The following is a 12271-nucleotide window of genomic DNA, read 5'->3' on the forward strand; positions in this document are numbered from 1 at the left end:
TTTATTCAACAGAAATATCAATAAATGTGATATTCTTCTGTGGAAAAATTAAGTACACCCATGGCCTCGGAAGCTAGTATTGCCATAATTCCATAACCCAATCATTGGTGGATTTGCTAGTGTGCTTAGGATCAGTATCCTGTTGAAAGGTCCACTTTCGGTTCAACTTTCGGATAGATGGCTTCACATTATCTTGAAGCACTCTTTGATATGATGCAGAATTCACAGTTGAATCAATGAATGCAAGCTGTCCAGTCCCTGAGGCAGTGAAGCAGCCCCAAACCATAACATTTTCACCACCATGCTTCACAGTTGGTATGAGGTGCTTCTCCTGAAAAGCTGTCTTTGGTCAGCGCCAAACATGTCTGCTGTTACTGTGGCCAAACAACTCTATCTTTGATTCGTCTGTCCAGGGCACATAATTTCAAAAGGCCTGGTCTTGGTCTATATGCTCATTGGCAAAGTCTAGCAAAGGCTTTTTCCTGGCATGCCTCCCACGCAGGTCAAATTGGTGCAATCTCTTTGTGATTTGTAGAAGCATGCACTTTGACACCAACAGTTGGTGAATTTGCTGGGATGGCCAGTCCTGGACAACTTGGCAGTCATTTGAAATCTGTGCCATCTGTGTAGATGATTTTCCTTACAGCGGAATGATGTCTTTCAAATAATTTCGAGATCTTTTTAAATCCCTTGCCAGACTCGTAGGCATCCACAACCTTTTTTTCTGAAGGCCTTACAGATCTCTTTTGATCTTGGCATAATGACACCACACACCTCAATAGCAAAGGGAACACCAGACACTAGATATGAGAGCGGCATAAATCAACACCTGATTCTAATTTTATGGATTTGAAGGTGTGATAAATGTAGGGGTGTACTTACTATTTCCATGCGACTGATCTGTTTTTTGCTCACTTAAATTGTGAAAACTACTACAAAATGACATTTTTGTGTGTCATTTGATAGAGTGTATCAGCTTCATTAATAGGCACTGTTTCAAAGAGGATCAAATGTTTGCTTGTGCAAATATATAAAAAAAAAAAAAAAAGAAAGAAAGAAAAAAAAAAGCCAATAACCATGGGGTATACTTATATTTTTCACATGACTGTATATATAGTAGAAAATGTGAAAAGTTCACCAGGTAAAGTGTTTTCCCAGGCCACTACACATACAGAGAAAGATGTAAAGATGATTGAGAACAACTAAATAAAACAAATAGATTTGTATCAATACATTGATCCATAAAGTGTAAAATTGTGTTAATATTAGGGCTGCAACTAACGATTATTTTCATAATCGATTAGTTGGCCGATTATTTTTTAGATTAAATCGGTTAATCGGATGGGGGCGACTTTCAGTGCCATTTTTTTGTTTATTTAAAATAAAACCCACAAACTGAGTGTTCCAAATTTAAACTTCAGACTCAAATTTTACACAACTGTTTGTCCAATTATATAAGACTGAAAAGAACCCAATACACACACACACACACACACACACACACACACACACCAGAATATATATTACTCATTTAGGACTGCAGTTTAATTCAGTGCTTTTTGTGTATCTATAAAAAAAAAATAATGCACTTAAGTAATGCATATAAGTATTTATGCATTACTTTTTCTGGATGCACAAAAAGCACAGAATTAAACTACAGTCCTAAATTAATAATAAAAACTTACTTTCACTGCACCTTGTGGTTTCTGTTACTCGCTGCCTTCAGGAATATTATTTTACTTGTGTTTACTTTTGATCATAGTGTTTTAATTAGACATTACAGACCTTATTTGCACTCCCAATGTATCACCGTGTCTACACCGCGACTGAGGAGCAACGCGGCCTCATTACTAACACATCACTTCCATTACGACAGAAGTTACACTGCAAGCGTGCAAATACAGCATATAATGACAATAAACTGGGATTAAAATAAATCTTTTAAGCAACTCGCATCAGTTTCCCCTGCCCCTTACACACAGTGGAGCATTTTGGATACAAACATAATTTTGTGCATCAGTGCATCAGTGTTGTGCTTCCCTACTACACAACCTCCGCTGTATAAAGTTTGCAGGTTACAGTCTCCTCCACAGTGTTTAATATAAAATGCTTCCCTGCCTTAGAGGACTTTGAGGTCACATACTTTTTTCCTCAGCCACTGATTCCGCCTCCATCTGATGGTGACTGAGGTCATGTTGGGAATAAAAGGTAACGTTGATATAAACAGTAAAGTGAAGAAAGTCACTGTCGGTGACTCTGGGTATCTGCTAAAGCTAGCAGCGTCGCATTACGTGAGTATGACATCGTGCACCATTCACTAGGAAACGGCTTTTACTTCCGAATAGTAAAAAACCGCCCGTGTTCCATTTGAGATGATATTACCTTTCTAAAATTCACTAGACGGTAGAGTTCATAGTGCATAGTGTAAGTGTATAGTACATCATTTAGGACACAACTTTAGTATTTACTCTCCGAAGCGTGTTTTCGGGACAGAAGTAATTCAGTGAGTAAATGCACCCCGTGCCGCGCAGACTGACTAATCAATAATGAGATTCATTGACAACGATTTTCATAATTGATCATCATATATTTTATCGATTAGTTTTTGCAGCTCTAGTTAATTTCTCTGTAAGTGCAGCACCTCGTCTGTCAGCTCTGCTTACTTGTACTGCTGGTGGTCCTTGGTGCTGCGTGTTTTGGCCATGAAGCGCTCGGCCAGCTTCTCTAGGTTGCGCGAGTATTCGCTCTCGATCTCGGACTTCTTGCGGAAGAAATCCTGCAGGTCCTGGAGAAGCTGCACTCGCACCTCCGTCTGCTGCTCCAGACACTTCTGCTGCTCCAACAGCTGAGAGCGGATCTCTGTCCAAACACACACACACACAATAAATTTAAAAAAAAACACAAGATGGGAATTAAGGAAAACTGTCTGAGTCTGTCTAGTATTTATCCTAATCCAAACATTCCTTGCCTGTTTGGAAATGATCAGGAGGAGAAACTAGATTTTAGTAAACAAACAGCAAATCAGCTTGGACAGTGTTATAGAAATATCATTACAAACAATACTCTTATAATTTATTATAAAAAAATATCCAGGGTCTAATTTACAAAATTAGGTTCGTCATCCTCCCAGTGAAGAAAATAACACAATCATCTCCCTTGTAAAACTTCCATCCACCTCATCAGTCTTCCTTCCATCATGCAATATCACTATTATCAGTATTTAAATACAATCTATATTTGGGATTCACACACTATGTTGTTGTGGATGATTCTGCATCTGAACCTAATCAATTAAAACAATCTTGCAGAGGAAGTTGGGGTTAAAACCTTCCAATCTGAACTAATATAGATCTAATCATGAGACACAATCTGGCAACTCCAGTTGAAATATACTGATAATTTTCAATGCAGTGGAGTGATTAATGGTGAAAAGCCCCACAGTTTCAAGTTTCAAAGAAGGCAAAGCGACCAGATTTAACCAGTAAAGTTACTGGTGGTTGATGCAAATTATGTGTATACCCACAGAGGAGGTGGCAATGAAGAAATTTCCAGATTAAGACACAAGAACGCATAAAAATTCTTCTCTGTATCAGTGGAAAGAAATTTCCCTGGCTGTCTGAAGACCCATCTCTTCATTAAACACTTAGTTCATCAGTAGATGTTCAGTAAGCTAGTGGTAAGTGTTTTCCCCTTGTCTCGATGAACAACTGAATAAAGAAAAATAAAAAAACCCTTCTCGCTATTGACCTTCTTTAACCCTAAGGTTTTATATGTATATTTATGTATATTTAGCAGACCCTTTCTAGCAGTACAGGGGCGTTAATCAACTTATCAGACATTTTCACTCGGTATAAACAAATGACTTATTTTATAGCCACAAGTCTGTTAGAAGATTAGTCAGGACACTGTTGGGTTTCTGTGTGTAGAGTATCGTGACTCTGTGTTTAGCTGCTGGTGAGCAGTGCAATGGGAAATGGAGGGGTGTGCGATCTTTGCTGGGCAAACAATTCACACCTCTCCAGAATAACACTGGTACAGAGCACAACTAAAGCTGTTTTGATAGTAAAAGACTGTATACAACTGGAACAATAAAATCATTTAAACCTAGTAGGCTCTGTAAAACAAAAAAAAAGAGAAATACTAATGAAAAACTGCAGATTCTTAAAGTGTCTTAAAGTGAAAGTGTCTACCTTCATATGTGCCGTAATACACTACTGTGGAGTGTGACATCACAAATAAATACAATGCTGAACATGGGCACACCCAAAACAGGCAAAAAAATATTTTGGCCTCTGGTAAAATGAGTTAATTAGTATAAATGGATGACGGAAAAAAAAAACAAACAACTCAGTTATGAGGAATCACTGATGAAATACAAAATAAATATGTTATACAAGTCTCCTGCTCACTACACACAGGCATCTTGCCGTTAAAAAGTTGCTACACAACAGCTCATAGTCAAACACTGGCCAACGACTTGCTGACGTCACAAACACAATGCGGGCGCAAACACAACGTGCTACATCAGAATCTTTCTTAGAAAAGGATAAATGACAAATTATCCCCATGTGGGAACTGACATACTGTAGGCATTAGTGTCTTTATGCTGTCTGTAGGTATTGTGGTGTAAACTCTTACTTACAGCCAGATTTGGGTGTTACAAAGTAACATGTTCCTGTAATCTAATGACTTTTTCTGATAACACAGTAATGTAACACATTACATTTTAAATTTATATAATTGGTTACAGTTACTGAGGTCAATAAATTTACATCACTTGCGTTACAAATTTATTGTTAAGAAAACAAAATTAAGTAAAATGTATTTTTAAAATAAATCTCGATTTGCCCCAAAGATTTTTTCTTTAGCCCCGAGTAATTCTGCACTTGGAGTGGTTTGCCACTACATAACTGAACGTCAGTAAAAGAAGACCGTCTTTAAATTGATATCTTCAGTGAACGGAGGCGAGACCAATCAGACAGGGTTTACAGGAAAATACGTGGAAATACTCGTGTCTTATTGGCTGACAGTCTCTCAATTCTGCCAAACACTAGCTCACAGTCAGAGTGAGGAAAAATGGATATACGCCGATTTTTTTTTTTAAACCAGTAAATGGGTTGAAACTGAAACAGTAACACCATCTGATGCTGAGAAGGAAAACGAGGTGTGTAAATGTCTATAAGATTTCCAGTTTACATGAACATGATGTGAGCAGAGCATAAGGAAAGATAATGTGCTTTGCATGGCACTGTAGCAGCTAAACCCATACAATGATAGTTTAGTTGTGCCTCCCCTTGTCTAGCGACACCAAACTAGCCTAGTTAGAAAAGTTTTATATCTGATTGGTCTGGTAGTCCTACAAACAGTGACAACACCCGAGGCAGGTGTTATGATAAATCCAACTTTTTCTGATCGCGTTATACATTGACGCACACTAAAATGACTGAAAGGACTATGAGTTTCAGTTTGTAGTGTATTTTTGTAGGTTTGATAGGTTTTGAATGTAACGTGAAAGTAAAGTAATTACTACATTTACATTTTACATTTATTCATTTAGCGGACGCTTTTATCCAAAGCGACTTACAAATGAAAAAATTCAAGCAAAGCGATAGTAATCTGATTACTTTTTACATGCAGTAATCAGTAATGTAATCAGATTGCAATTTTAAAGTAGTAATTAGCAATCTGTAGTGGATTACGGTGGGCGTACCCAATCCCGTGGGGCTTCATCAAAATGGTAAAGACGAACAAACCCAAGACAACATGCTGGTATAATGGATACTGTCAAGATAAACAAGCAGCACATTCTTAACCTAATACTATAACATTTATTGAACAATACTTCGTTCCGGTCCACCAATTTGATTGGACAAGCACCATTCAAAGAGTGCTTATATTTAATATAACTGCACTGGCACGTTTTACTGTTTGTAACTCCGCTCGTCTGTGTTCGCCACGTAAAATTCCCAATTCCTAGTTCGAAACGGTTACTACAGTAGAGTTCATCATCTGCAGACAATATTATCGGACATGGCAAACGATACTTTTCAGGAATTTAACTTTTGACTTAAAATATGAAAGCTCGTCAAATGAAGATGAAAAGGAAGGAGGACAGCCATTTTTACCAGAAGCAACTGGGAATATGAGCCAGCTAGCCAACGTGCTATAAAGTGGGTGTGGCTTCTTCGGGATCTATTTTCGTTAGCAGAACAAAAACAAACAGAACATTTGACCATATTGTGTCCAAAATATTACTTACTCATTATTAAATCCTTGTTTGTAGAACTATTATATAAAAGCAATATTGCATTCATGAGGGTTATACTGAATATCAGCCTGGCTGTGATTCGGCGTAGGCACGAAGCCACAGGCTGAGTGCTGTATGCATTAGTGAGTGCTCGTTGATATTCAGTACAACCGCACTCTTGCTCATGCGATATTGCTTAAAATCTGAGAGAAAATTAGACATTCAACTTTTATGATCCAGGCTATGCAAACTTGCATTGTCCTACTCAATTTGAACGAGGCTACAGTATGAATGGACTTAATAAGCTAATCACATTTTAGTTAAGACTTTATTACTTTATTAGATACTATTTTTTTAATCCTGCATGTTTACCACATTAGAACTCTGACTTAGCTAATACATTTCTGTGGAACCCCTAGGAACCCACTACTAGTGATTGTGAATAAATAATTATGACACATGAACATTACTGCAACACCGGATGATGCTTTGAACCGAACGGAGCGTGGCATGTTAATGGGAGCAGTAAAAAGGCGACGAGGGAGCGGAATTGTCTGGTGTACGATTCCATGTGCTCACTGAAGCAAAGGGCAAATTTTCTGCCTCTCCCAACATTCGTCCTGCACAACACACCGCCATCACAACTCGCTGCCGTTACCAAGACAACAGGTAGGAGAGTATTCCATGGGGATCAGTGTGTGCGTGTGTGCATGTGTGTTTGTGTGTGTGTGTATAAAGTATACGTGTGTAAGGAGGAGCATGCAGGATTCTTCCCTTTCTCTTGTCTTACCCCCCCTAAACAGACCAACTGCTTAATGTCACACTGCCTGTCGGTTTCCACGAGCCCAGAATGTCAGATGAGATGGCTGGCAGCCTGAATGATCCGTGTGGGTGGGTGGGTGTGTATGTGTGTGTGTGTGTGTGTGTGTGTGTGGGATGGCTGGCAGGCGGGAGCGTGATTGCTGGAGAGTGATTGTGTTAATCGAAGTGTGAGTGTGTGTGTGTGTGTGTGTGTGTGTGCTTTGCAGTGCAATGAGCGATTGGATTATAACCAAGGTGACTCTTGGATCTGATAAAGCAATGTGTAGAGAAGCAAAGGAAGAGATGAGGAAATAAATATAAACCTAAAGAGGACAATACGTTGAAAGAAGCGCAGAAACGATGTATAATAGATCCGAACTGCACAAATGGAGGTAGTTTTACAGGTCAGGGCAGTAGTACAGTACGAATCGGACCCAGTGACTCATTTCCACTATGAGCTTTAAATACATGGGCGGATGACAGGATTTAAAAAATAGAAGAAAACAGAACAGACTATGATTATGTGGCTCTGGAAAAGCTATGAAAAAGGAGAGCTTCGAGAGCATTATTGCCAAGCCAGCAAGTTGCGCCGTGGCGGCCGCACGCACCGCTGCACCCCAAACTGCTGGAACGTGTATTGATGGCAATGAAACAGTGTGTTGGGGAAGGACACGGGCTACACTGAATGTAGCTCTCTCTTCGATTTGATATGTAGTCAGCTTCTTGTTAAAACCAGAAGCTGAATTGTTCAAAAGAGTCAGGTTTCAGGGGATGGAGAGTTAAACTGCACATGGTTTTTGTGGCTATATCTACATTTAAGCACTTCTTTTTTTTTTCCTTTCTTTTTTTTTTACTTCTGTAGAAAGGTGGTAGCTAGATTTAGAAAATTAGACTTTCCCCTCAAATATCATGAAATTCTTTGGGAAATACCCTAAACCAGTTTCACTGTCAAACACTGAAAATCTTACTATGTAAAAGAAAAAGACAAATGAAGCCACATCTCGCTGGATAGCTACCAAAGGAGTTGATTTGAGTTACTTTTAGGCTAGCTGGATTTGGAAAGTGGAATTTTTATCTCTAAAGTCATGAAATTGTTGTAGAAATGCACCAAACCAATTTGACAAGGAGAAAAAAAAAAGTTAATGCTAAAGATAGTCTTAAATCTCAGGGGATTAAAAATCTCAATACTCAAAAAAAGCCACACTTGCCTAGCATTTAGCTAGCTAGCTAGCTAGCTTTTTCGTATTTTTGTTTTAAGGCCTATTATTGTTCAAACGCAAACTATGTGACCTAGCCTAATTAAATATTAAGATCATTCCCAATATTATGAATTTAAATCTACCACTATGTTTTTTTTTAGCAAGCATTATTCTTTAGCAATCTAGTTCTTAAGCTTTTTAAAGTTGGATTTGAAAAAAAAAAATCCCCTTACAAATGTCTAAATTATTCTGAAATGCTCTAAACCAATTGCACATGAAGAAGAAAATAAAAAGTTATATCTGAACCCTGTCACGTATAGACAATTTTCACTATGCACAAAAAACACCTTTAGCTAGTATTTAGCTAGATAACTATGGAGTGATGCTTTTTTTTAAATTTAGGTTAGCTTTTTTAGGCTAGCTGGATTTTTTCCGCCTTAAAATGTCATTAAATTATAATGGATGTGTCCTTAACCAATTAGAAAGATAAAGGTAATTTTCACTCTAAAAGGCAGTGAAAATCTTATGCAGGAAAAAGAAGATGGAAGCCACATTTAGGTGGTATTTAGACAGACAGTAAGTTAGCCGACCTATTAATGTTAAAACAGAAACAATGTGAGCTAGTCTAATTAAATACAAGACAATCCCTAATTTTATAAGTTAATCTACCACAATATTCTTTTTTTTTTGGGGGGGGGGGGGGGGGGGGGGCAGTTCATGTTCTTTCTCAAATTTCCTTCTTCAGCAGAACCTTGCTTCTAAGTGAATCTTGTTAAGCAAACCTTGTTCTTTAGCAAATATTGGTCTTTAGCAAATACTGTTTTTTGGCAGGTCCTGTTCATTAGCAAACCAGTTTTTAGCAAATCTCTCTCTCTTTTCATAGCAAATCTTGTTCATTAGCAAACCTGTGTTGTTTTTTTGTTCCAAAACAAATCTTGTTTTCAGCAATTCTTACCACATTTCTGCAATGGTATGTTAAACTTGTATAATAATGACATCTTAAGTGATATCACATGACAACATCCAAAGGAACAGAAAATTGGGATGGCAGGGTTTTATAATGTAACCGTTTGGACGGCATCCCCTCACGCCTCCTCTCAAACTCAGCCTTGCTTACAACAGCTACATTTCTTTTTTATCCTTATGTGGAAGCGCGGTACTGAAAGGAACATTTTTAATAAAACTGCTTAGGAAACAGCAGCAGCAGTGCCAGTTTATCACGGATATGTACAAATCTCATTTATATGCGAAAATCTACTTTTAGTTGTATTAAAGGAACCAGAAGTGATTTTCATTTAAGGCAATTCACTTCGTCAATTCAGAACACTTTAAATCTTGCAGGCAAACACACAAGGAGTGGAACACTAAATTATTAATGTACAAGATCTTGTGAAAAAGAAGTTTAGTTTTTTTTTTTTGCTTGCAAAGCAAATCTGGCTTTGAGAAATGTGCCTGCATTTACATACATTTTAGTGAAACATTTTTAAAAATTTTTTTACTCATGCATATTTTTAAAAACACAAATCACACTTGCTCATCAGTGCCTAAACTCACAGTTGAGCCTGTATTTGACCTTTGAACTTATGACCTACGTGAGCTCGTCTGATATCCCGAGGCGTTGCTCACCCGGGTCTGGGCTGTATCCATGGCAACAAGGCATTTGCTCTTGAAACAGTGAGTGAGAGAATATAGGCATACAGCATGGGGCTGCTAACGATCCTCCTGCACACTCTCACTCACTCACTCACACACACACACACACACACACACACACACACACACACACACGACTCTGATTCCCAACTCAACCTGAATAAACACACATCCTCATTACATGTTTTCATGCAAACAAGCAAACCCTTAAACTCTGCTCCTGCTTGCAAATCCCTGTTCCATTTGCTTCTTATTCGACTTGTCCTCTGTTTGTCCTACATAAATTCATCATAAATGAATTCAACTCTTAAGCTCTCTTTCCTCACTTCATGTCACCTCCCCTCCTCCACCACCCAGCCTTCTTTCTCTCCTTCCCTCTCAGCCTAAAAAATTCGGGTTTTGGCATCTTGGCTCATGTCTCAAGAACCATTATCATATTTCAAAATGGTTCTGTTCAACACATTCATTTACAAGCCGTGTGTGTGTGTGCGTGCGTGTGCGTGCGCGCTCGCCCACAAGACAGACTGCTGCTCATCACACAAACGCTGTTAACTGCAGGAAATCACATTCTGCTCATTAAACTTCAAACAAAGATTGAAAGCAAAAAAGAAAAGAAAGGAAGAAAGAATTAAAGGATAAAATATGCTTCTTTACAGTTAGCAGATTTTCACTCTCACCACTTATCCTCGTGGGTAACATTTTCTCATTAGCACCCAGTTTATATGTATTATAAATAAATCAATAATAGATATCCTTCTTCACACAGGGATGATTGAACTGGTTTCGGCAGCGGCTTTTGCGCATCCAGAGAACAGGTTTTCCATTACGAGACCCTTTTCTGGACTTGGATAAGCACAGGATTTTCCGAACGATCGCTGAATCCTGCAAATCGGTGTACAAATGCAAACAGATTCCTCACCACTTTCTGAATGTGAGGAGGCAAGATAGCATTTAAAAGGTGAGGCAGGAGGTGAAAAGATCCGGTTAATCCAGCTTTACGCTGTGTGATTTTCAGCCCAATTTTGGGTCTCAGACAAAAAAAAATAAAAAAAAATCACATATTGTAAAAGAATTATTTGGTCGTGAGTCGAGATCGGCGGAACTTAGAACGCATAATGCAGAATTAGTACTATTTTGGCAAAAGTGTCCGTAATTTTTATATTTTTTTATTAAAATGAGCACTGCTACAACGCTCATCTAAAAGCCACCACTAGAAGGACGGCATAGGATTACGTGGAACTCATGGGACAGCTACAAACATTCTAGTGACAATGACGAAACGTAAACGAAACATACTAATATATAATAATAACAGTCATTTCCATTAATCACAGGTCTACCGTTAGAGGATCTTCATCATATAATCTGACACGGACAACACAAGAGATAACAAGTAATAATCGTAAAAAACTGCTGGAAATCACACAGTGTTAAAAAACAGCTTTAAATGTTTTTAATGGGAATTATTTGACCAGTTTTTGTTACTTGTGCTAATGAAGAAACATCTGTGAAACGCAGCACAATAAACATCTTGTTGGCACAGGATTAATTTCTTTGTCTTCTTTATTTTATCCTAAGGCTTTCTACACTTGTATGAATGAATATAGTTCTGAGTCTCCACTTTTAGTCATCAGTGGTGTCGTAACTGTCTACATTTATACCCAGATTCTGTGGCGAACTGCCCTCCAGAGAGCTATGATGTAGAAATGCGTTTAAATTAAGTAAGGAATAAAACACCCAGGGGGTGTGCTTTTATAGGAGAATAATCAATAGATAGAGTGGTGTGGTAAATCAGTTACTGTTTTCACCCCATAATTGATTTTCCAATAACAGCATATCCCAAGTGTTTTATTCCTCTTATACAATTTTTTTTTTTTTACTAATGACATCTAATTACTTTTAATGTTTTTGAACATCCTGTTACCACTTAAGTTATAACAGCTATAAACAGACATTCCCTCAGTAGCCTCTGTTTTTTTCTCTGTGCTGAAAGCCAAAAAAGCAGCTTGTCAAGAACCCAGAAAGCCAAAACTGTTCCACTCTGAAGCGCGCTTAAGTGTTACAATGCACTGACACTGAGATGCCTTCTCCTAAGGTAAATATACGTGCGTATATATATATATATATATATATATATATATATATATATATATATATATATATATATATATATATATATATATATATATATACACACACATACATACATACACACACATATACACACACACACACACGTGTATGTTGCGCATTCGCCATACAAATCCCTGAGTAAGTAAGTACACAATATATTAGATTAGATATTACAAGACTATACAATTTTCTGAGAATACTGCAGGTATCAGTATTGCTCTTTTATTTTTTTTACCCA

The 12271-nt window shown here is 37.8% G+C and overlaps 1 protein-coding gene across 1 annotated transcript in view; it reads right to left on the bottom strand.

Moving 5' to 3' along the window:
* srgap1b (SLIT-ROBO Rho GTPase activating protein 1b) overlaps window positions 1-12271 on the bottom strand; it is a 59312-nt gene that overhangs the window by 38596 nt on the left and 8445 nt on the right. The window contains exon 2 of the mRNA XM_053650220.1: window positions 2664-2859. Coding sequence (XP_053506195.1) covers window positions 2664-2859 — 196 coding nt within the window. The remainder of the gene's footprint in view (window positions 1-2663; window positions 2860-12271) is intronic.

Source organism: Ictalurus furcatus, chromosome 19 (genome assembly GCF_023375685.1).
Source record: "Ictalurus furcatus strain D&B chromosome 19, Billie_1.0, whole genome shotgun sequence".
Lineage (NCBI taxonomy): Eukaryota > Metazoa > Chordata > Actinopteri > Siluriformes > Ictaluridae > Ictalurus > Ictalurus furcatus.